Source organism: Ochotona curzoniae, unplaced genomic scaffold (genome assembly GCF_017591425.1).
Source record: "Ochotona curzoniae isolate NIBS_2020 unplaced genomic scaffold, NIBS_Ocur_1.0 scaffold_3890, whole genome shotgun sequence".
In the NCBI taxonomy this organism is placed as follows: Eukaryota; Metazoa; Chordata; class Mammalia; order Lagomorpha; family Ochotonidae; genus Ochotona; species Ochotona curzoniae.
Window position 1 is genome coordinate 13,689,833 of NW_024467115.1, and position 26,161 is coordinate 13,715,993.

At 40.2% G+C, this 26,161-nt stretch overlaps 1 protein-coding gene across 1 annotated transcript in view; it reads right to left on the bottom strand.

Moving 5' to 3' along the window:
• Window positions 1-4,206: 4,206 nt before the first annotated feature.
• MOXD1 (monooxygenase DBH like 1) overlaps window positions 4,207-26,161 on the bottom strand; it is a 96,693-nt gene continuing 74,738 nt past the window's right edge. Inside the window, exons 10-13 of the mRNA XM_040965322.1 lie at window positions 24,498-24,557; window positions 13,887-14,029; window positions 5,371-5,539; window positions 4,207-4,626 (exon numbers count right to left, since the gene is read on the bottom strand). Coding sequence (XP_040821256.1) covers window positions 4,462-4,626; window positions 5,371-5,539; window positions 13,887-14,029; window positions 24,498-24,557 — 537 coding nt within the window. The 3' untranslated portion in view covers window positions 4,207-4,461. The remainder of the gene's footprint in view (window positions 4,627-5,370; window positions 5,540-13,886; window positions 14,030-24,497; window positions 24,558-26,161) is intronic.

Consider the following 26,161-nt stretch of genomic DNA (forward strand, 5'->3'; position numbering starts at 1 on the left):
GTGGATGAATTTGTGCTTGTATACTACATTTATAGATTATTGCCCACACTATTTTTCCGAGTTATTTTTTTTACATTTTTCCACACCATTTAATAGAAAGACTAGAAAACAAGTGTGTTCACTAAATGAGCTTTTAATTGAAACCATGGAGTGCATAGGCTATTGTTAATCAGAGGACAATGAATGGAACTCAGACTAAACAACTTTCACTTGAAGACTTCCAACCTAGGACATGGTCTTCCTTATGGCAGAACAATTCAGTTATATGATAATGTCCACACAATTTACTACAAATATCTTACTTCATGATGAAAGACAGAAAATGAACAAAGTTGTTGCATGTGAAAAAATCTCCGTTATAATACATTTGCTGGGTCCGGCTTTCTAAAATTTTATGTTCCTTTGCTAGTCTATGAGGCATGTTCATCTTCTCTTGAAGAATAATCTATAGAACTGAAACTTCTCAAACTTTCATGGTCTTATTCATCGGCATTTTATAATACTTTATGCCATGGGATTCATTTTAGGATATTCTTTTTTTAATTGGATAAGTTCTGTTCTATTGTTTGTGCCATTCCAGATAATAGAAAAATAGAATGTCTGTCTGTTGGAAACTACAACAGGAAGAGAGGAGTGGCTCGGTGAGGTCACAGGGAGAGCTATGTCTGCTGGGCTTTGCTTTGCACTTGTTCGTGAACACCTTGAGAGTTTCAGAAAATTTGTGAAGTTAGCTAGTTGTAAAGTTAGTTGAGTGTTCCAGAGTTTGATCCCAGAGGAACTGCTTCTCAGTTACAACATAGTGCAGTCGATGAGTCTAGGAAATTTGAATACTGAATAACTTCTCCAGCTCTTTCAAATGCATGCTTACAGGAACTGTGCACAGCTCAAATATTCTCCATGAACACAGGGCTGGCCTGAGAAGAAAGGAGTGTTGTAAGTCTAGTCAATTAACTATTTGTCAGTCACAGAATATCAGTTTAACTGAGTTGTACACAGCATCAGTCAAAGCCTTTTAAGGAAAAGGCCCTCTTGTGTTTCACCGATGCCATGACACTAAGTGCAAGCGGAAGTGATTTCTGTCATTTCTGAGTCCAATCCTTCTTCACTAACAAACTTACTGCAGGTGACACTTGGGTGATGGGGGCAAAGGACCCCTCACAGAAAAAGGTAAGCCCTAAGTAAATGAACCACAGACATTAAACTATTAAAAATGAAGTAAAATTTATTCACCAATTTAAAGTTCATTTCAGAAGCTAATGAACTAACAGATGCATCTACATTTACACATGGATACACGCAAACACACACTACACTACATAACTAAAGCATAGCTACCAGAAACCTGAAAGTTATATTCTCTAGGTAGCAGGATTAAGTTTTGTTTTCAAAATTACTGCATTTCCTAATTTTTTCTACAAAGACATTACTACGCACTGGGTTTACAGTTGGGGAAAACACAAAATAAATGTTAGATAATTTTAAATGATTCCTAGCGGAAAGCCCTCTTTCTTTGTTTTATTTTAGTCGGGGCAATCCTTTCTCACATCCTAAATGCTTCATATTCTTTCTCTGATTTGGATCCCCAAATGGACACCCATTTCATCTTCAGTCAGAACTGGCAAAATGACAGTCACCCAGCCTCCTTCCATGGACCCTGAAGAGGAAGTCCAAGCTAATTTCTTTTGTCATAACCACTAAATGAAGGGGTGCTCCAGGAGAAAGAAAATTTACCTGATCACTTACTGTATATCCATCTGTATGTAGTTCACCTTTCTAACTTTTTTTTTTTTAAATAATTGCAAGGTTGATATAAAGAACTCTGGAAACATTTCCCACCAATCTCTTTGCAACCATTTTACCATATTTGAATTAATTTTCATTCTCTCCATTAAAGTAGATGACACACAATAGATGACATATGATATGTAATGGGTAGACAGAGGAACAAAGATACATTCTACAGATACACATATTATATATATATATATGAATCATTTTAAAATAACTTGATGTGCATATCAAAATTCTTCAAAATGTGCAGGATTATTTCTGTAATCCCACTTATAGTAACTTAATCATAAGGAAACAAAGACATGAGGAACTTTTTATTATAAGAATATTAATCACCAACATTTATCATATCAGGAACACAGAGATGGTCTTTATAATTAAACCTGCATTTCCTGATCTAATTTTATAGTTGCATATGCAGACTGCTTTCAAATGTCCTCCATAACCTCAAGATTAAGTTGAAAGCTCTTAATACCCTGTCTCTGTTGACTGTATCAGCGTCATGAACTTTTGGATTCCTTGGAATGTGCCTTAGCCTCAACCAGAAAAAGGAAGGAAGGAAGGAAGGAAGCAAGGGAGGAAGGAAGGAAGGAAGCAAGGGAGGAAGGAAGGAAGGAAGGAAGGAAGGAAGGAAGGAAGGGAGGGAGGAAGGAAGGAAGGAAGGAAGGAAGGGAAGAATATCAAGATAGCTCCAACCTCACAGGGCCTTAATGAAAGCTGGTGCCGTTCAGGCATGTTTTCTCCATCCTTTCTTCACTGAAGGGTCAAACCAGGTACTACAATAAATGGAAGCTGTATTCTTGCTCAGAGCTCAACTGCTGCTGCCTGAACAGAAGCAGTTGATGTGCCTTGCCCCACAGTGGCAATAAAAGTCCTCCAAGGGAAAGGAGAAAGAAAAACGCTCCAACTTGTTTGGAAAGTCTGCTCCATATAAGTGCAAGTAAGTTAGAAGTAACTGAAATTCTATGGACTGTTCAGCAAATAAGCATTCTTAATTTCAAATGAGGCATCAGTTCTTCAAAGGAAGACACATTCACAAGACTCCTGGGAGAGGGAGAATACCATCAGTCTTCTTGTCTATGAAAACACGAAGCCCTTCCTGGTGGCCATGTTCACTGTTCATATGAAGAACAAGGAAAACAAGCATCTATGGCATCATTTCCAAAAGAAATAATTCAGAATTTCTGAAGGAAAAATAAGCATGGAATTTCAAATAGCCAGTGTTTGGGATTATCATGTTACTCAAAGAAAAAATGGAAATGAGAAATCATATAATTTGATATCACACTTTACACAATGAAAAGAAGCTAACACTAAAATATGCCTCATAAATTACTCAAACATTTCACCAAGTGTACAAATTGTTAGAATCAAGAAGGAAACACTCTAAAGATAATATTTATTTAAATGACAACATAGTTTGTGTTGGGGACGACATCTGAAGGATAGAAAGAACTTCAGAATGCAGTTGAAAATGCAATGTTCTTAAATAATTTTACTGACAAGTACAATTATGCTTCTTTCTCTCAAGGAATAGCAATCACATAAGTCAACACCATTCAGTTTATTAATATGATCAAAGCAGATTCAGATTAAGAATGAAGAACAGGACAGAAAACAAGACTTTGCTGACCCAAGAGAACAAAAAGTGGTAAGATTTTCAATTAGTGATGATTTTATGTGTCAAGTTAGTTTATTAACTAAGAAGAAGCAACCAGAATAGCAACCATGACTCACAGTCAGCCCACGTGTGAAACACCCAACAAATCACTGAGATACCATTCAAATCCATGCCCTCCTTTACTGCTTGCCCTGTCAGAACTTGGTCTGGCACCTCTTGAAAGACCCCTCAGAGCACTGGGCTTGCAGCCAGCTCCATTTGCTCCTCTGCATACAATCAATTGCACCTTGTTTTTGTGTTTTCCATAACCTCTTTCTTTTTGGTGAGTGGCAGAACTCAGTTGGCCAGGATGGAGTATGGAAGGGTTGAGGAAGTACTGTGAAAGTGAGGGGAGCTATTTGTGAGCTGCAAGAGACTCAACTAAGCAAGATGTTGGAGTGAGCATCCTCCTAAGTCACCAAGCCAGGGAGTCCATGGGTAATGTACATTCCACAGATGATTCTGGGTCATGTAGAGAACAGCAAGGTCCACTGGGACACTTGGAAGGTCACATGCATAGAACAATATTAAAGGAGGCAACTAGAAAGGAGTGCAGCCTTTTATATATATATATATATATTTAAGATGAAAGCTTTTTAAAAGAAACATAAAAGTCAAAATTTAAAAAATCAAGTCATTACAGTGAGCATTTAAGAACATGGGATAAGAAAAGAGAAAGAATTCTTTTATTTCCACCAAATCATTCCAATGTGTTTTTAAACACTAAATTAAGGCTGATTTTGATTTATTTGGGCATCTGTACACCACAGCAGGCATTTTGGAGGCAAAAAAAAAAAAAAACATAAGTGACATTTCTCAGATAAACCAGTAAGGAGGAACAGGCAGGGACAGGAAAGGGGAGTGAGACGAAAACTTCCCACCCCTTCATGGCCATCTCTTCATGCCCAAAGTGGACAGAGTCTTTAATCTGTACCTTAAACAACAGGTTCAGAAGGTTCAGATCTCAAAAAAAAAAAAAAAAGCCACCCACTACAGCAGAATTAGATTAATCACAAGGACTTGGTGATCAGCGTGCTGCCGAGAAACACAAAGCACGTTATCAACTTGAGAGAGAAATCTTCGTTCAGAGAAGAGGAAGATGACGTTCCACAGGCCAAAGGCTCAGCTTTATAAGGTCTCTCTATTTCTGGAGGTAATGCTGTCATTCCTTGAATCTGAAAAGAAACAGTAGACAGAGCAAATGAGCAAGTGATTTAATAGCAAGGCAGCAGCCATGCCCTCTCAGCCATCCACATCCCTACAGATGCTAAGGAGGCAGGGGACACTTGCGAAAGGTTTAAACCATCAGGAGAGTCAGAACTTAGAAGTCCAACACTACACATCCAGATCTATTGCTTTCTGAAGCTCACATCAAATTCCTTTTTTCTTTTTCTTTTTTTAATTGGAAAGTCAGATAAACACAGAGTAGAAGAGACAGAGAGGAAGATCTTCCGTCCAATGATTCACTCCCCAAGTGAGAGCAACGATCGGAGCTGAGCCAATCCTAAGTCAGGAGGCAGGAGCCTCTTCTGGGTCTTCCACAATGGTACATGGTCTTCCACTGCTTTCCCAGGCCACAGGCAGGAAGCTGGGTGGGAAACAGGGCTGCCAGGATTAGAACCAGCGCCCATGTAGGATCTCGGCATGTGCAAGGTGAGAACTTTAGTCATTAGGCTACTGCATCAGGCCTGCTCACATCCAATTCTGTTCCTGCTCACATCTGAATGTTCATTTCAGACAGCGGAATCAGAAATTTTCAGTCAACCCAAGTAATCACTGAACAATAATTATGAGGCATATCAAAAGGCACCTGGGCCATCAGATTTACAGACATGTGTCTGTTCCTTAGATTGCCATGTCACAGACTTGGTTAAGATGTGACGTCTATGTTCTCGTAGGTTAAAAGAATGTAAGCTTACCGACCACTCCGCGTTGTCTGTCTTGGAACATCTCACGTTCACTGGCAGGCTAAGAACAAGCTTGTTGAATGCGAGACCCTCCTTTTTAGTCCATTTAAACTTATTCATTGCATCCATGAAAGAAAGATTTTTGTACTGTTTGGGACTTTTGATAATGAAAGGCCAGGTCCTAAATTAAAAATTAACAATCACAATTATAATCAGAATAAAATTACATGTGTTTGACTTTTCTACATACTAAGAACTTATAATTGCATACTTTTGCACCCATAACCAATCTAGCTAACATGCTTATGAACTGAACAACAGTTGCTAGCAGAAATAGCATGCCAAGGAAGAAGTCTTCTAAGAGAGTTACAATACTTGCTTTAGTAGCAGATAAGTAAGATTCAGAAAGCATCCTGTAGCACCATTGTGCATCCATCCTTGGTAATAAGTACTTCTGATTTTATGGGAACTAAGAGTTAGGCAGATATATTATATATTATATACATAATATATAATATAATGATATATAATAATATATTATATAATAATATTTTATATATTAACATATTATATAATATTAATATGTTATATACAATATATAATAATGTATTATATATTATATAATGATATTATTATATTAATATATTATATATATTCTATAACACTATAACATTGTTATAGAAACGAAAACACATTTCTAGAAGTCTGAGAAGTGTGAAGAAGTCTTACTCAACATCATACATAACTAAAATGGTAATATTTTTTTTTTCATGTGAGAACTCTCCAGATAGTCTGGACTTTTTTTTTTTTATTGTTGTTTACATTGTATTATGTGGTACAGTTTTATAGGCGCTGGGGATACCCCCCACCTGTCCCATACCCCTCCCCCCATGGTGGATTCCTCCACCTTGTTGCATAACCATAGTTCAAGTTCAGTTGAGATTCATTCCTTGCAAACACATGCCTAGCATAAAGTTCAGCGTCTTATTGTCCAGATAAGTTCAGTGGCCTCTTGGGGAGACCTTCTCTGGTCTGAAGATAGGTCTAACAGAGTAAAGATCCGGTCAGTTAAAAGCCCCAACAAAGCCTCAGTATCAATATACAACATTGTGGAATTAATTGACATAGTATTGGGTAAACAATATGTTAAAAATAATGCAAGTTCCATTCTTCGAAACATCTGGGTTGAGACAGTATCAATGACAGGTTCAAAAAAATAATAAAATGGTAATATTTTTATAACATTGTAGTTGAGAACCATAAGTTGTGTTAATGTTATGATTTAATATTGATCAGAATTTTTCTTTGTAAATTCAATTTAAACCCTGAAATGCGCTTTTTCTAGATAGTTAACAAAGTTTGTGATATCCAATGACAGAGTCAATTCTAATTTTCTAACAAATATAGAGCAATTTATATTTGTAAGTTCAGATTCACCAATGAAAATTCAAGTTCAATGTCTTCAGTGGCTGGGATCTTTCCTTGCTCTCCATAAACTGAAAAGCAAATAAAGGAAGATAATGTGGCTCCATTTCTTTTTGAGTCACCCTGGATGTGCCACTTCAGTTTTAAAGGTTTCATTGTTGGTGTCTTCCCTTAGAGTAGAAGAAGAAAAATAGATGGAAAAATCCAGCCAAGAAACAGTGTCATGCACACAAAACCAAATGAGTTAACTCACAGATTCCAATCAAAACTGATAAAACAAACAAAACTTAATTAGCAGACTTCCATTTCTGGCCACGTTGGAATAATTTGCACCACATCTATTCTCTTACTATAAAGCACTCATAAACTAACGAAACAGCCAGTTTTGGCCTGGAACACTGGTAGTACAGAAATATGCTCTCCAAAAAGCACGGAACAACAGGGAAATGTTCCAACACTGTGTTCATCTTAGCTTTTTGCCTGACAGAACCTTCTGGACTATCACACATAAAGGAATATTTCCAAGCAGAAACATGATGATCTCAAAGAGCTAAGGAGACAGAAATCAGAGTTCATGGAGCCTGAAGCAGGTGGAAATGTCAAGGTAGAGTAAGAGAGAAGAAAAAAATTAAGTAAGAATCACCTTAATATGTGGATGAGTAATGAATGATTATATTTAGAACAAAATTCCACAAGGCTGTGCGAAAAGACACTGGGAGCTTGAAGGCCAAACATTTCCCAGCGCTCACGAAAGCTGGCAGCTCTTTGAACTCCAGCCAGTCAGCCAGGATGGAGCATCTCCGTTGACTGTTCAACAAAGAACTGAGAACGGGTAAGACGTTAATAGGAAGCTAAGTAAGCCCTAAATGTTGATCTTAAAAAGGAAAATAAGGCTCTTAAACATAAAAACAACCTGGTACCAATCAAAATAAGATGCATAATGTATGTAGTCAAAACTGGAAAAAGTCAATTAACCTGCCAAGACTCAGCAATGAGAGTTGAAAGAATTAGAAGAAAAGGATGTTAAAGCATGAAAATAAACATTAATACATGTTGTAAAATTTCTACATTGAAAAGAAAAACTGAGAAATCAACTTAGTAGTAAGTGTAAAACCATTTCACACTCACAGAGCAGAATCCTCAATGTTATTAAGATGCCAACTCCCTCAAACTGACATAGGAAATCAACACAAGTCAAATAGAACACTATGGCTTTTTAACAATTACAAACTGATGTTTGTGTGTGTGTGTGTGTGTGTGAGAGAGAGAGAGAGAGAGAGAGAGAGAGAGAGAGAAAGAGAGAGAGAAATAACAAACCCAGGCTATCAAAATAACTAAAAATAAAAAAATATATGACTAAGTCTTGTTTCATGGCTACTTCTGAAAGGGCAATACCCATGTGATATATGTCTAATTATACACATAGTCCAGAGATAGTCAACATACCCTCATGTAATATTCTAATAGTTCAAAGTAATTCATTAATAATAGGGTAGCTTTCTTTAATCAAATGATACTTGAATGACTTGATACTCATGAATCTTTACCATATATCCAAAAAAAATATTCTAAATGGATCACTAACCTCAGTATAAGAGCTAAAACTGTAAAGTAACAAAAGGTGGGGGGTAAATCTTCACAACCTTGGGTGAACCAAGATTTCTCACCTGATGCAACAGGCACTTGTTGTAATGGCTAAGACACCACTCAAGATGCCCTCATCCAATATCAGAGAACTTGGGTTTCAGCCTTGGCTCTGCCCCTAACCCCAGTTTCCTGCTAATGCACACCCTGGCAGGCAGCAGGTGATAGCTCAGATGCTTGAGTTGCTGCTTCCCTTGTTGGAAAACCAGATTGGGTTTCAGATTCCTGGATTCCTCCTGGCTCAACTCCAGCTGTTGTGGGCATCTGGAGAGTGAATCCTCCAGTGGATGGAAGATATCTGTCTGCTCCCTGCCTTTCAAATAGCATAGCATAGCATAGCATAGCATAGCATAGCATAGAATTAAAATCTTTTAAGGTTTACTACTTAATGGTAAGAAAGTACCACGTTGCAAACAGCAGGTATAAAATGAATCATCCAAAACTTCAAGCAGTGGTGTACAGAGAACAAAAACTAGGTTCATATACATTCACAAGAAAGACAGATATCAGAGCAAAAAGAAGTTTTGCAAAGACGTGACTCAGCATTAGCAAAGCATAACTGTGCACAGAGGGTAGAGGGGGAAGCATGTTGTTTATAAAATGACAGGAAGAAAATCAGTCTGAAAGAAAATAGAAGCTAATCATACTGGGGAGATCCAATAAAGATTCCTCTGTAAGGTTATCCAATAACAAATTCTTTAAAACAGGGCTCAACTAAAAGATTTTTAAAAATGAATGGGATGAAAAGGAAGAACTCAGAACAAAGGAATAAGCTTAATATAAAATACATTTAGCACCCAAAAAAGTCCAAAAAATAAGATGAAAAGGACAGTTCTGAAAAATTATGAAAGAGTGTGCTTAGAAAAAAAACTATAAGGACAAACTATAAATACAAATTTCATATATATAATATAAGAATTTTTTTCTGAAGTGAAAAAACATATGAATACATGTGTTTCAGGAAAATTTTATTGAGATGTTCAGTGCTAACATCCATCCAAATCTACTTCTGAATCTTACAAGCAAGAGTTCTTCATTGATCCAAGAGAATTCATAAGAGAGAGAGCACAACACAGAAATGTTCTCAGCAAAGTACTGTCCAATGTGTAGAAATTCTCAAACACGAAAACACTTGGGACAAAAGCTCCGAGAGTCCCATCTTGTTTACACAGCTGTAGCATAAAATTGCGATGACTCAAATAAAAAGGAAATCATATAATATTTGAGGCTATCAATGAGTCCATTTCAAAATGTTTATAAGACAACAAATATTATGAGACTAAGGCTACAGAATTAAATATAAGAGCTAAAATATTTGAAAACTGGAATATGATAATAATGATAATAAATATTTGGAAATGTGGAAAAAGAAGATGGCAGAAATGCCTTGTCATTGAGGAAATAAATTGAAACCTAAACTTTTGTTTTTAAATATTTTTTGAAAATTAGATTTTCAAACAGTGAATTAAACATATTCATGTCTTTCATGATTGATTTTTTAAGACTTATTTCTTTAAAAGACCTCTTTTTTCAATATTTGAGAGTCTTCATAAAATATTTTCTCATAGTTAAAACCAACAGCAAATATATTTATTTGAAGTTCAACGAAGTGTAGTTTTACTGCAATTTATCCTTTTTATAATAAAAACGACTGCATGTTTTTGTATGAAACAGTATCCTAGCTATGATCTGTGGAACGATATTTAACCGATTCACCTTTATGACAATGCATTAAAGAATGACTTCCATAACATTCAATTAATGATAGTCGGGCTTGTCTCTAACATAATTTGAAGTGACTGCTTTTGCCTTCTGTGTGAACACTTGTGGTGCATAACAACTATTTATAAGGAACGTGGGAGATTTTTAAGTAGTAAAAACAAAATATTTCTTTCTGCAAAGACAAGAGAAGTTCTTCTTGATTCTTCTTAAGAAATACTGCTGAGATTTCGGGAATTTTCCATCTCATAGCCGCAATGAAACCGCATATTCACGGTTGACATATGGTATAAAAGAGAATGCATGATTTATTGAAACTCATGATCTATTCTGTTATCTGATCTTTGTGAGATTTTCGGTTTTTCTTAAACCTTGCCAGATATGTGGGAAGCAGAGGAAAATTTTATTCCCCAGAATAGACAATAAAAGATAAAACAGAATTCTATTTCTCTATTAACCTATCCTCTGAATCCTAGGGTTGGTCCAGAATGCTTACAATAAAACCAACAGCTAATGAGCTGTGATATTAAAGGCACAGAAGAGAATATTTAAGATCATATGTTATACATTCCTTTTATTCCTATATCCTAAAAACACATTAGTAATATTCATTTAAGCAAAATGGAAAAGTAGTACCTAAACCATATCTCTTTTTGATCATCCAGCCAGTACCTTTGGCCTTCATTCTCATTTATGTCACTAAGCTGATGAACTAGATTTGAAAGTTTTAGTTAGAAACTAAATATGTACTTTAAAATAGAGGTACCGTTACAATATTTTTGAAGAATAAATTTGACCATGAAGTTAAATGATTTTTGTTTGTTGTTTGTTTTGTGGTCCCCTGACATCTCAAAACTGGCCTTGTAATGTGAAGCAATTCTGTCTGTCTCCCCAGGTGTTGAACCACCCCACCCCTCCAGTATTTCCCAGAGATCAAAGGTATGAACACAGGCAGGGCTCACCAACGAACAGAATGAGGGCATTTTTGAAAGTGTCACACAAGGTCAACAAAAAAATAAAACAACCGGGCCATTGAGTATCCTTCATTCATCTTATAAAACGTGGAGCTTTGATTATCCATTTATTTTTTAACCATATATTTGGCTAACACATCTTTGATTAGGAAATATCTCTATTTATCATGTGAAAAAATATTTCAAAGGAAAGGGAAAGCACTTAATTCCAAATTGGAACAAATTAATATCAGTTAAAAATGAGATTGCAATCTAGTGTTTTAATAAAGGCATTTTATAAACTGCTTTGATTTTGCTAATTGTATTTATTTGCATGCATAATTATTTAGTTTAGATGCCTTTTATCCACATATTTATTAGCTTATACTTAAGCATGCGTGTCTCAGAGGCCGGGTATGAATTTCAACTCCCCTAGTTACCACATACTCTGTAATGTTGAACTGTTTCTTAATCTGTTAGTTTCTGTTTCTTCCTCCCTAACGTTGAGATTACATGTCCTTTTGTGCCTGTTGGAACTGTATAAAAATAAATTAAATGAAAGCATGTATGTGAAAATCCTAGGGAAACACAAATCAACTGATACAATCATTTTAATAGTCTTCTGTTAGTTACAGGCTTGGAAAGAACTAAGTAAGACATCTCCACAAGTAACAAATTTAATTTAAAATAAGAGTGTTCTTAATTCACAGTGTATCGCCCCTGCAACATAATCAGCCCATATTCATATTCTTCATCAGGGTCTTTCACTTGTCATATCTTCCTAAAGTTTTAAAAACATTGTTCTTAAATATCCTGCCTCCAAAATCCCTGTGTGTATTTTGTTTAATTGCATCTTTCTCTTTCATTTTGAAAAACTCTAATCATTAAAACAATCTTTCTTTTATTAAAACAAAACCCTAATCATTAAAACAATCTTTTATTAAAACAAACCTTTTATGAAAACAAATTTCCACCAGGCATTCTAAATCTTCTCACTCATGTTACTAAGAATAGGTAAACTCTCTTTTAATATTAATATTAATGTAACCCAATAGAAGTCTCCATGTCTCCTTCAAACACGTTCCCTAACACTTTATATACATCATCACTAAGTCACTATTCTCTTCCCACTTCCCAGAGATATGATCCGTTAACAAATCCTCTGGTGTTCTTTGAAAAAGTAACCAGGTTGCAACCACTCTCAAATCCAGGACCCATTTTTGGCACAAAGCACGCTCATCTCTCAGTTGAATAATCAAAATCAGCCCCTGAGTGTTATTATTTCTTTCCAATCTTGGCCTCTTGCAATGCTTTCTCAACAGCCCATTTGACACACTTATATCCTCAATGATTTTTCTTTCCAAATAAAAACCTTATGTTGCCCATAAAGTCTGGCCCCATATACGCTCAGACCACCCGAATTTTTCACTCTGCTCCATCCAAACACACCCTTTTGTTGATCTTCAAAGCATAGTGGCATTGCAATGGCTCTTCTCTCATGTGCATGCATTTACATTTCTTTTAACAGTTGACTTCTCAGCATGCAGGTCCCTGCTCAAAAATCACACCCCCTACCCCAGAGAGGGCTTTCACCATTCTATTGACAACTACGCATTTCCTTTATTATTTGAATAGCCTTGACAACATTTCTTATGATTGAAAATTTTGCATTTGGAAGATGAGCAGCATCTAAGGTGCTCCTTGAAACACACATTACACACACCAGAAGGCCTGGCTTTGAAACTGTTCTGCTCCTGACTTTGGTCCCTTGCTAATGTGCATTCTGGGAGGTAGCAGTTGATGTACTTGGGTCCTTGCCACTTTTATGGGAGATTCAAATTGAAGTCTGAGCTCCTGGCTCAACCCCAGCTCTTGGAGGTCCTTGAGGAGTGAGCCGAATGATTAAAGATCTTTCTCTCTGTCTCCCTTTCCAATAAAATAAAAACACAATGAAAACTGTATGTGTTTATTTTATGCCTCCACTCCAGAATATAATCTCAATAAACGTGAAAAATTTTGATCTTATCTATGATTTTATCTTAAGTGGTATTTATTTGATAAGCAAAGATGACAAAGAATAAGTAACAGCAGGTCTGAGAGTGTCATCTTGAGAATCATCTGTTTCTAAGATTAACTCTTGGTTGGCATCTGGAAACTCAAATAGGAAATAACCTTTTATTTGTCTAATAATAAAAGTGGCTCTTTGAGCATGCAGTATTTGTATAAAAAAAATGCAGCACATGCTAAAAAAATCTGGTTTCTATTGGATTTGGGAGGGCATGCTAGGCCTACTGACCCCCTGTGGTACCTTTCCAGTAAAACTCCGAGTGTTGTTCCTTTAGGAACCTTCTTCAAAAGACTGCATTTCAACACATGCTGTCTTAACTTGATATATGTGTTATTAAAGATACTGTGTGACTCCCCTGGGCAAGACCTCGCAGAAGCTTGTGCTTGGGTTGCTGTTGACCTTGCACCACAAACCTTTTCCTTTGTTCTTCTATCTTGTCCTTTTGTCTTTCTTTGTATTTTTTCACATTAATAATTATTTTCAGTGAGTATAACTACATGCTGAGTCATTTTATATCTTGTACAAAATCAATGAGCCTAGGAGTGATTTTAACGAATCCTAGCCATAGCAGTCCAGAAGTTTACCTGGTCTGTGCTTTTGACAGTAATCCAATAGAACAATATATGAAAGAATTCTGCAAACATGTTGATTAATTTAATAAAATGTCCCCCATTCTCTGCAGCAGATTAGCTGCATTATGCAATCCTTACATTACTTACGTGACAGGTCTATAGATCTCCTTAACACCAATGAACTGAAGCTGTTCCATGATGTCCGGAATACTTGCACATCGAGTAAGGTTAATTCTTGGATAATAAAGAAGGTATGAGAGACACATTTCATTTCTGGTGCTTAGTCCTCCCTGAAAATGGAGATATTTTATTTAATATGTGCTTCACCCATTTAGCTATTTACAATATCTTATTTTCTTCCAATGCTGAAATATAATGATCTTTTAAAAAATTATTTATTCATTTCAGATGCAGAGAGAAGTAATTATAAACAGAGAGTTTCCAAAATCTGGTTTACTCCCCAGGTGCCAATACAGCCAAGGTGGGCTCAGGGCCAACGGCAGGTGCTAGGAGTACAACCTAGGTGTGCCATGCGGGTGGCAAACTAAGCCACTTGAGTCATCACCTGTTTTCTTACAATCTTCCCTGGTAGAAAGATGGAGTCAGACTCTGGAGCTGGTGCTTATACCCAGACACTTCAGCTTATTACATGCTCATCTTAACTCTTAGGCTAAATGCCTGTTTTCCAAATATAGTAACACAGAGATTCTTGTTCATGCGAATCCTGGGAGGCAGAAGACTATGACTCCTGTATTAGCATTTCCAAATAGATTCCCGGGATCCTGGAGCTTCTGTTGGGCTTAATATTTGCTGATATGCACACCTGAAAAGTCAATCAGTGGATGAAAGATTCCCCGCCTCTCTCTCTCCCTAATATCCATCATCTTTTTGATTTAAAAAGAAGAAATAAAAACCTTTAAAGTAAGTAAACTTCTCTTACCCAATATCTCTTTAACTTTCTGCTGATATGATATAGACTTAGCAATACTTTATTTTTTTTTTTTAAGATTTATTTTTATTATTTTTTCATTGGAAAGGCGGATATACAGAGAGGAGAGACAGAGAGGAAGATCTTCCGTCCGATGATTCACTCCCCAAGTGAGCGCAACGGGCCGATACTATGCCGATCCGAAGCCAGGAGCCTCTTCCGGGTCTCCCGCGCGGGTGCAGGTTCCCAAAGCCTTGGGCCGTCCTCGACTGCTTTCCCGGGCCACAAGCAGGGAGCTGGAAGGGAAGTGGGGCTGCCGGGATTAGAACCGGCGCCCATATGGGATCCCGGGCGTGCAAGGTGAGGACCTTAACCACTTGCGCCACCGCGCCGGGCCCAACTTAGCAATACTTTAGACATTCTAAAGAATAGTAAGGATATTTAGTTAACATGAGGCCAATCAACCAGTTTGATGATATTTTTGTCTGAGTGAACTGTGTTTTCCACAGTCTTTGCATCACGTCTACCAACATGTAGCCACATAGCAGGAGAAATGTTCAGCACTTGGAAGCTAGGTAGTTAATTATCTACTACAAAGCTTTTAAAAAGATTGAAGACCCTAAGAAGAACAGAGTCTTGAGTTGCTACAACAAATTATCTAGGTTCAATTATGGACCAAAAATTATTAAACATAAGAAGAAATATAAAATTATGATTTGTCACTGAGGACGGAAAAGTCAGGAGAAATGGACTATGAGATGATACAGATGCTAGGTTTAGTAGACAGAGACTTAGAAGCAGACATAAAAATGTTTGGAGTTAAAGAAAAATGTGCTCAAGTAATTAAGGGCACTGTTAAAAATGTCTAACTCTGGAATGGTTCCAGAGAACCATTTTCAAAAATGAGTCAAAGGTATTCTTGAGTGGAAAAAACTGCACAGGATGAGCTTACATGCATATTTGAGATGACACAAGGAAGAAAATAAAGGAATTTCAGGGCTTAACAATACAAATTATGCCAACCAAGAGAGAGAGAAACAAAAGTAAAAAAAAAAAAAAAGATGAATACATCTCAGAGATCTGTGGGACAATATTAAATGTTCCAACACACATATATTTTAAGTTTCCAAGATAGGAGAAAAGGGAGAAATTGATTTAAAAATTTAAAGGTTCAATGTCTAAGCTTGTGCTAAATTTAGAGGAAAAGAGGGCTTGGTGTGATTGCCTAGTAGCTAAATTGTCACCTTGCCATTGTCACCAGGATTCCATATGGGTGCCAGTTTGAGTACTGGCTGCTCCACTTCCTTCCAGCTTTATGCTTGTGGCCTAGGAAAGCAGTAGAGGATGGTCCAAAGCCTTGGGAACCTGCACCATGTGGGAGACCAGGAACTCCTGACTCTTGGCTTCAGGTCAGCTCAGCTCTGGTTGCTGTGGCCCCTTGGGGAGTGAACCTGCAGACAATCTTTCTTTCTGAATCTCCTTCTCTCTGTAAATCTGACTTTCCAATAAAAATAAATAAATCTTTTAAAAATTAGTGGAAAACATTAAGTTACAGATTCAAACAGCTCAACAAATGCCAAAGAGAAATACAAAGAGAACCATACCTAGACACATCATAGTCATACTGCTGAAAGCCAAAGACAAAGAGAAAATCTTGAAAGCAACAAGAGAAAAGGAGACATCACATACAGGCAAGAATACAACTGACACCCAGCATTTTATTATACGTAATTAGAAAAACAAAAATATGCTGGAATCACACAATCAGTTGCTACATGTCAACTAAGGAGTGCATCCTTTAAAAAGGAAAGATCAAAAACATAGTGGTACATTCCTGGTCATAAATAAATGTAATGGCTAATATACAGATTTTTATTAATTGTAGAAACATAATTACCTACACTTGCTCAAAGGAGAACTAGGCAACAGGAGAAGCTGGCCTACTAGAAGGTTGCGATTCATGCCTCAGCAAATATATTTCACATATCTTTCAGCTGCAGTGGCTATTCAGAATTGTACCAATTTATAAGAAGCAAGTTGAGCATTTTTATTCACATTTTAACTCATTACTGGCTATTGGTTGCTCCAATTTAAAAAAAAAATTGAACATTCTCTGATTCTGAGAGCAATTCCCAATGTGAGACACAGATATGCGGTACATGTTGTCATCTACTAGCCCTAGTAGCTGCAGTCCAGATGTATTACACTGAATGGGGTTTCAAGATGGGTTCAAATACCCACCACAATAGTCATATTTATTATGTGTTTAATAAAACATCTCGGGCCCGGCACGGTGGCCTAACGGCTAAAGTCCTCATCCTGAACGCGCTTGGATCTCATATGGGTACCGGTTCTAATCCCTGCAGCCCCACTTCCCATCCAGCTCCCTGCTTGTGGCCTGGGAAAGCAGCGGAGGACTGCTCAATGCTTTGGGATCCTGGGATCCTGCAATCGCGTGGGAAACCTGGAGGAAGTTCCTGGCTCCTGGCTTCGGATTGGCAGAGCACTGGCCATTGCACTCATTTGGGGAGTGAATCATCAGACGGAATATCTTCCTCTCTGTCTCTCCTCCTCTCTGTATATCTGACTTTGTAATAAAAATAAATAAATCTTTAAAAAAATTAAAAAATAAATAAATAAAACATCTCATACAAACAAAAGTTTATTTGTAAGGTGTAGGTAAAAATATACCAACACCAGTACACTAAGTCCTGTGCACCCAGCTCCCAAACCCGGTGTTCCTAACCTGACAAACCATGATGATATTCTTAATTATTTATCATTGTTTTATTTTCTCACATTTCAACTCAGTTTAAGTATGTGATCCTAAGTAATGTTATGTGCTTGAGTTTTACACAAACGTTGCATTACATATATTCCGCTGCAAACTCTTTTCAATCAACCATAGGTTCTCACGGTACATTCATGTTCACATGCAGTTTTAGTTTACTGTTTTCATAACTGTCTATTGTTTCATTCTATAAATATATTATAATGTGCTTATTCATTCTCCATTTGACAAGTAGGTGAGCTGTTCCCAGGGTTTTTTTTTTATCCTGTACTGTATGAATACTTTACATAATGCTTTCCTGAAATACATGTTGCAAACATGGACCAAGAAAAAATTCACACAAGAATAATGGCATGGGTCGGGTCTCAGGACGGGGCGTCTCATGCCTGGATCCCGGACAGCCGCCATGTGCTGAGCTGTCCCCGGGCCTGCTGGTTCCGGGGGCCGCTTCCTTCGGGGTGAGTAGACCGAGGGGGAGGCCTCTGGGACTGGGCAGGCCCGGCACCCACCCGCCGCCCTCATGGGGTGGTGAATGGGATTTGGGAGGGGCGCAACCTTGGGCCTGGGTTATTTAAACCTCCAGCGCCTCCTGGCAGCTGGTGGGTCTCAGGACGGGGCGTCTCATGCCTGGATCCCGGACAGCCGCCATGTGCTGAGCTGTCCCCGGGCCTGCTGGTTCCGGGGGCCGCTTCCTTCGGGGTGAGTAGACCGAGGGGGAGGCCTCTGGGACTGGGCAGGCCCGGCACCCACCCGCCGCCCTCATGGGGCGGTGAATGGGATTTGGGAGGGGCGCGACCTTGGGCCTGGGTTATTTAAACCTCCAGCGCCTCCTGGCAGCTGGTGGGTCTCAGGACGGGGCGTCTCATGCCTGGATCCCGGACAGCCGCCATGTGCTGAGCTGTCCCCGGGCCTGCTGGTTCCGGGGGCCGCTTCCTTCGGGGTGAGTAGACCGAGGGGGAGGCCTCTGGGACTGGGCAGGCCCGGCACCCACCCGCCGCCCTCATGGGGCGGTGAATGGGATTTGGGAGGGGCGCGACCTTGGGCCTGGGTTATTTAAACCTCCAGCGCCTCCTGGCAGCTGGTGGGTCTCAGGACGGGGCGTCTCATGCCTGGATCCCGGACAGCCGCCATGTGCTGAGCTGTCCCCGGGCCTGCTGGTTCCGGGGGCCGCTTCCTTCGGGGTGAGTAGACCGAGGGGGAGGCCTCTGGGACTGGGCAGGCCCGGCACCCACCCGCCGCCCTCATGGGGCGGTGAATGGGATTTGGGAGGGGCGCGACCTTGGGCCTGGGTTATTTAAACCTCCAGCGCCTCCTGGCAGCTGGTGGGTCTCAGGACGGGGCGTCTCATGCCTGGATCCCGGACAGCCGCCATGTGCTGAGCTGTCCCTGGGCCTGCTGGTTCCGGGGGCCGCTTCCTTCGGGGTGAGTAGACCGAGGGGGAGGCCTCTGGGACTGGGCAGGCCCGGCACCCACCCGCCGCCCTCATGGGGCGGTGAATGGGATTTGGGAGGGGCGCGACCTTGGGCCTGGGTTATTTAAACCTCCAGCGCCTCCTGGCAGCTGGTGGGTCTCAGGACGGGGCGTCTCATGCCTGGATCCCGGACAGCCGCCATGTGCTGAGCTGTCCCCGGGCCTGCTGGTTCCGGGGGCCGCTTCCTTCGGGGTGAGTAGACCGAGGGGGAGGCCTCTGGGACTGGGCAGGCCCGGCACCCACCCGCCGCCCTCATGGGGCGGTGAATGGGATTTGGGAGGGGCGCGACCTTGGGCCTGGGTTATTTAAACCTCCAGCGCCTCCTGGCAGCTGGTGGGTCTCAGGACGGGGCGTCTCATGCCTGGATCCCGGACAGCCGCCATGTGCTGAGCTGTCCCCGGGCCTGCTGGTTCCGGGGGCCGCTTCCTTCGGGGTGAGTAGACCGAGGGGGAGGCCTCCGGGACTGGGCAGGCCCGGCACCCACCCGCCGCCCTCATGGGGCGGTGAATGGGATTTGGGAGGGGCGCGACCTTGGGCCTGGGTTATTTAAACCTCCAGCGCCTCCTGGCAGCTGGTGGGTCTCAGGACGGGGCGTCTCATGCCTGGATCCCGGACAGCCGCCATGTGCTGAGCTGTCCCCGGGCGGCCAGTGCGCCATTTGGTGCCAGGCTCTGCCTGCTGGCCGCCCGGCCGGGGAGCTCTGGGGATTTGGTTCTTTGAGTTGCTGCTTAATTCCCTCCAGTTTGAACCCATTGTGCTTCTTGGACCTGAAACAGGCAGTAACTCTTCCTTAGCAAAACTTTAAATCACTAATAATTCTGAGTACCAAATACCAGTCATGCAGAAGCTAGGGCTTGGGGCCTGTCTTGCAAAAGTAGCTCCAACAGTTGGCCAATGTGTCAACTGGTAATGGAACAGAGTAGATTAGGCACGACTGAACAAACCTTAGCCCACAAGTAAAACTAGAAACCAGGAGGGAGCAGAGGTCTTGCCGAGCTAGGTTCTTGTACCTGCTGGTCTGTGGGAGCCAGGGACGCTAAGCCACAGTGTCTAAGGCAGAGGTCGGGACAGGTGAGGAGCTGTGCCAAGCTGAGTCAGAGCATCCATTGGCAGGCAAGTGATCTATGGCTGGGAACAGACCCGGTTGGGGAGCAAAGGGGACAACCCTAGCTGGGCTGAGGTTCCCACCAAGAGGCACATGGCCTGGAAGGGGAGCTGCGTTCTGATCTGGAAACAGTTGTAGTCTCCCTTGGCACAAGTGTGGACTGGGATTGGATGCACCGAACCGGGCCGGACCCCGACTCCCCCTGGTGTTCTGGAGGACCAGGGCAGATGTGGGATGGACCAGGCAGGGTCTCAAACCCCTACTGAGCCATGTGTGAGCCAAATGTGGGTGTAGACAAACCATGGCTGGGCTGGAACATCCAACAGCAAGAACCAGATTGGGTGGAAGGCCAGACAGGAAAAGCCACAGTTCCTGTTATTACAGGAGGTGGACTGAGTAGGGTTGGCTCATGGACCCACTGGTAAGCGTGAAACCTGGCATTGGGAGAGGTTCTGATGGAGGAGCCTGGGCAACTCCTCTGGCAGGACACAGACCAGGCAGGTAAACGCAAGAAACATGATAGGAAACAGCCCAGAAAAGGCCATGGAAAGCTACCCACTGGCATACAATTGGCTGATGTGGGGGCAAGACCAGGCTGAATCTGTCCACATTATCCACTGGCAAATCCAGGCACCAGTGTGGGTCGACCTAGGGTTGGTCGCAACAAAGACTAGTGCACATTATGGAATGCCGAGGTGAGGTTGCCTGTACCGGAAGGGACCGCAGCGCCCTACCAGCCTGAGAACAAGAAAGGAAGTGGGCAGAGCCGGCAGGGGAATAAGGGAGGGTTCCTTTGCAGGACAGCTACTTCCGCAGGAGAGCATGGGCTGGGATGGGGGCAGACCAGACTAGGCAGAGCTACCACACCTGTGCGCCTCATGCGGACCAGATCAGGGAAAAGCCGGGCTGGGCGGATTATTCCTACTGGTGCAAGCAAAATTAAAGTGGGCAAGGGGTGTTTGGGCTTAGACGCAGCATCAACTGGAATCTGGGAGTGGGAGAGGCCTGGGAGGGAAATAGTGGGCTCATCCCTCTTGGGTTACCACTTTCACAGGACATAAAACTAAGATAACTAAGATAGCGGCTGGGGTGGAATGGGGTGTGGGACAGACTGGATTACTGCTACACTTATTGGCAAACCAGGGTAGGGAGTGGGCCTGGTGGGGGTTATTGTGGGTCGCTCCAACCTAGGCTGCAGCTCCCGCTGGTTTATGTGAGGACCAAGTATGTGCTGGGCAGAACCAGGCTGGACTGCAACACCCATTGGTTCCAGTGGAAGTCGGGAGTGAAAACAGAACCAACCCAGCAACTGCAACCACCAGCTGATTGGAGCGATAGACGGTGCCAGGCCCTGTACTTGTTAGCACATACAAGAAGTTTCTTTGGAGATCTTCCTAATCTAAATGCTGGACTCAGAACCCTAACGAAGAAAAGAGAGAAGACAGAACAGGTCAACCAACCATCTCAGCTATGATGGACTATGTCAATCAGTTGATTTTTCAAAGATCTCATAGTGCTTGGAGTGGCAAGATTGACAGCGATTCATGACTGTGGCAATATCAAAACCACTTGAGCAAGAACCTCAGAGCATGCCCTACATCTGGGACCTGGGGAGGGTGGGAAATTGGGTGGGCCTTCTCCCTTAAATAACCCCCTTTAAACATGAAGGTAACAATATGGAAAACATACTAGTATTATCCACTTTCATGTAGCCCTTGAACCTTCTTACCCTAATTAACTATGTTAAAAATGTCAAAATAAAATGATAAAAAAAAAAAAAAAAAGAATAATGGCATGGGAAGAGCTTATATGAAGCTCCAACATTACTAGATAATATTATGCTTTTATCCAAAGTGGCTTTACAAATTTACGTTCCCTTCAGTAGTATGTAAGTATCACAGTGCCTGTATGTTGAAATTGCACATTTAAGCATTACCAAATGAAAGGCACAGGTTAAAAAAAAAAAAAAAAACCTCCTTCTGCTTTATGTTTGCATCATGTCATTTTTCTGAAAAAAAAAAAAAAACAAGTATTGTGCCCTCCATCAAATTCTTCTCTTTTAAAATGATTGATTTTTATTTGAAAGGCAAATTCTTACAGAGAGAGGAGGGACAGAAAAAGAGATCTTTCATCTGCTGGCTCACTCCCCAAATGGCTGCAACAGCCAGAGCCGAGGTTATCTGAAGCCAAAAGCCAAGATCTTCCTCCAGGCCTCGCAGGTAGGTAGAGGGCCCAAAGACGAGTCATTCTCTGCTGCTTTCCCAGGCCACAAGCAGGGAGCTAGAAGCGTAGTGAAGCAGCCAGGACACAAACCAGTGCCCACGTGGAATGATGTTTCCAAGTGGAGCTGCCATACCAGCACCAAATGGTTCTTTTCTAATTGCATTGTATTTCTGTGAAATGCTTTTGTCTGGTGTTGTTTATCATGTCTTCTTGTTGCTACTTGTCTTCTGTTACTGAGCAATGGCACTTTTTTCTTTCTTTTCTTTATTTCTTGTTTTTTTTTATGCTGAATAGTGTGGTTTAACAGTGGCTTCTGATAGATAAGATCTTTATGGAAGTTATTTTATCATTAGACAGCATGTATTTTTAAATTATGTTCAAAAAATTCTTTAGGATCACGAAAAAATATTCAGAAATTTTCTTTCAATGGTTTTAGAATTTCTTCTCCACATTTAAATATTGTATCTGATTGGAATTGATTTATTTTGCATTATTTTAAATAAAAAAAATTAGGGGGCTCAGGCTGTGATTTAACAGGGCACGCCTCAGTCTGTGGTGCTGGTACCCCATATGCACACTTGTTACTGTCTCCACTACTCCACTTCTGATCCAGCTCCCTGCTGGTGGTTGATAAAAGAAACGAAGGATAGCTCAGGCACTCGGGCTCCTGGATCCTTGCTTTGGAGTGGTTCAGCTCTGGCTGTTGCAGCTGTTTGGGGAATGAACGAGCAAATGGAGGATTTCCCTCTCTCACTTTCTCACCTTCTCTTCTCTCTCCTGTCTGCAAATCCTTCAAATAAAAATAAAGAAATCCTTTAAACATTTTTTTTTCTTTTTGTCATATGGATATCAAGTTGTGCTAGAACCTTTGAATAAAAAGCCCATCCTTTCCAGAGACAGGATTTGAAGATGGATTTCTAGGACTGTTTTTATGTTTCACTGTTAGAACTCCGGATGCAAATTACCGTGTATTAAAGCTCTTGCATCTTATACATTATTTCCTATATCATATTTTTGGTACTGTTTTTCCTATTTTTACCTTCTTGCTTTTCTATGTAAACTTTGGAGTCAACTTGCTCCATGTTAAAGCTAAAAGTGTTGAATTATCACCAAGTTTCAAGTCTTGGAAATATTAACAAAATATTAAACAGTTAGATAAAGATTTCTTAGTCAGAACATCATGATCCCAATCATAAAATCTCCCTCAATGATTTTATACGAATTCCAGCAAATTTATAGTTATACTGGAATGAAGGAATTTTTTTTCTGAGCCCATAATCTATTAATGCAGTAATTCTTAACTTTTAGGTGTTCTTTAATGTATTACAACAAATACTTATAATTTTTCCTTAAAGATCAAACAGATATAATGTTAGACACTGCTTCTAAATACCCAGTCATTTTAAATTACATTTATTGAGATAATGTATTATATTCCAAAGTGTAGGTAAGTTTCAATGTCAAGCCTGGGAGAATTTTGATGCAGAAAATTACAGTAGCACTGATTAATGTATTTTGTTTCTTTTTCTTTCAAAACTCTTACCATTTTCTATCCTAATACAATGTTGAATAGAAGCAGTTATAACCAATATCTTTCAATTGAAAGATGTTATATTTTTAAATTTGTTGAAATTTGTTAGGTTTTTCAATTTGTGAGGTTCTTAAATTTGTTAACAATTATCTTTAAATTGAAAAATGCTAGGTTTTTTTATTTGTTGTTGAAGATATTTCTATCAGCTGTAGGTTAGCCGTTTCTTTTCTGAGGTTCTTGTGACCTTGTAAAATTAATAGTGCTAACCTTACAAAATGAGTTTGTGGAAGGTATTCCTTCTTTTTATGATCCCTGGAAGAGACCAAGCAAACCATGAATCCATGACAGAACCACCCATAAATGTGCTTGGACAAGAGGCCCTGATACCACAGAGCTCATTCATCCTTTTGAAGTCTGGATTTATCTACGTCCAGACTCCAGCAGACAGGCAGACAGGCAGTTAATAACAGTGTACTTTTCATAAAAGGGGCCCATAAACTATGCAGTGAATACAGCTATAGCATCATTAGTTAGCTTGAAGTCTGATAAAATGCTTAAAAAGGCTCTTATTTCAACTTTATAAAGTTTCATGCTGAAGATTTGAGAATTTTATTTCTAAGCGAAATTGCTTTTCCTTTTTCCTTCAAAAGTCAACGTTTATTCCCTCACATCCACACATGAACTTTAGTAATAATAAAAAGGCTCTTACCCAAGTCATCCCGACTCTATCTTTTGTGTTGTAGCGGCATTCAGTAATTAGGTTATCACCCTAAAACATAAAAGCAAAAGCTGTCAGACCAAAGCTTTGTGCTTTTATTTACTTACTACATTTGTAGGATATTAATTAATAGTAGGAAAATTTTTCAGAAAATAGCATTTTGATAGTTTATTTATTTTCTAATATAAAAAGCAAAGAAATAAGCTCATCTGTGTTCATTCCAGATTCCATAATAATTTAGCTTGATGACCAAGGTAAAGAGCTCAGTAACCTGGTCACAACTTATTGATCTAAATGAAATGACAGAAATTATAGCATGTGTTATAATTAGTAAAGCTTGTGATACTGTGATCCCATATGGAAACCAGTTTCTGTCCCAGCTGCTCCATTTCAGGTCCTGCTGAGAGCCTGGAAAAAAACAGTGGAAAATAGCCCAAGTGCTTGGGCCATTGCCAGCCATGTGAGGAAAATAGGTGAAGCTTCTGGCTACGTGTGCTAAACTGGCCCAGTGCTGGCCACTGTGGCCATGTGGGGAGTGAAGCGAATGGAAAACCTCTCACTCTGCCGCTCTCTCTCTCTGTAATTCTGACATTCAAATAATTAAACAAATTTCTGGAAAAAAAATGATAAAAAAATAAAACATTTTGCATGATTGCTTTGAAGGGATTAAATGAAAGAATGCATGTCAATTCATTATAGAGATCAAATACCTAATAAAATGATAGCCATAGAAGATGGTTACTGTGGTAACTTCTTCGTTTATATTAAGATCTTTAGTCATGTTTTATGTTGTTACGACAGAAATGTGAAGCCAATAATAGTAATGAATTGATATAATGTTTTCCTCCTTTTCAACATCACAGCCTACAGGAAATGGTTTGTCTATGACTCCTCTCTAAGGTAAGTAAATGGAGCACTTCATGGACCACAGCCAGCCACCCTCTGGTTCCTGCTCTTCGCACCACTCTTCAGAGGACTAGACATCAGTATCTAAGCACACTTAGATCTACCACTGGCACACCCGTTAGAAAGATCTGAGATCATTCTGTTTGGAAAACACTAAGACAATACCATAAGAGAAAGTATAGGCTTTAAAGAATCTTGACAAGGCCATTGTTTTTCAAATGTCTTCTCTTTACTTTGAGGGCATACCAACAAATTTTTGCAAGAAATACAGATCTAGACTGTGGACTTAAATGATAGTCCTGAGGAAGTCCTTCTTATAACTGTCTTCTTAAGAATTTTTTTTCAGCATACAACATACTATGCTATGTATTCTCATCCCATTTCGTGGCTTTTAAAGATTTATCCATCTATTTGAAAGAGTTAGAGAACAGAGGCAGAGACAGAGAACTTCCATCTGCTGATTCACTTCCCAAGTTGTGACTAGGCCAGAGCCAGGAGCTTGAAACTCCAGTGGGTGCAGGATTCCAAGGACCTCAAACACCTTCCAGCGCTCTCCCACATGCATAATGGGGAGCTGGACAGGTAGCAGAGCAAATGAAACTTGAAGCTGTCCTCACAAAGGATGCCAGTACTGCAGGTGGTCACTTAATTTGCTGCCAACTTTCATCCCCTTTCAAACCATATGTCCAGCATCATGTAGAACAATATTGCTATTATTGTCATCTCCTTAGTAGTATTATGAGCTGACT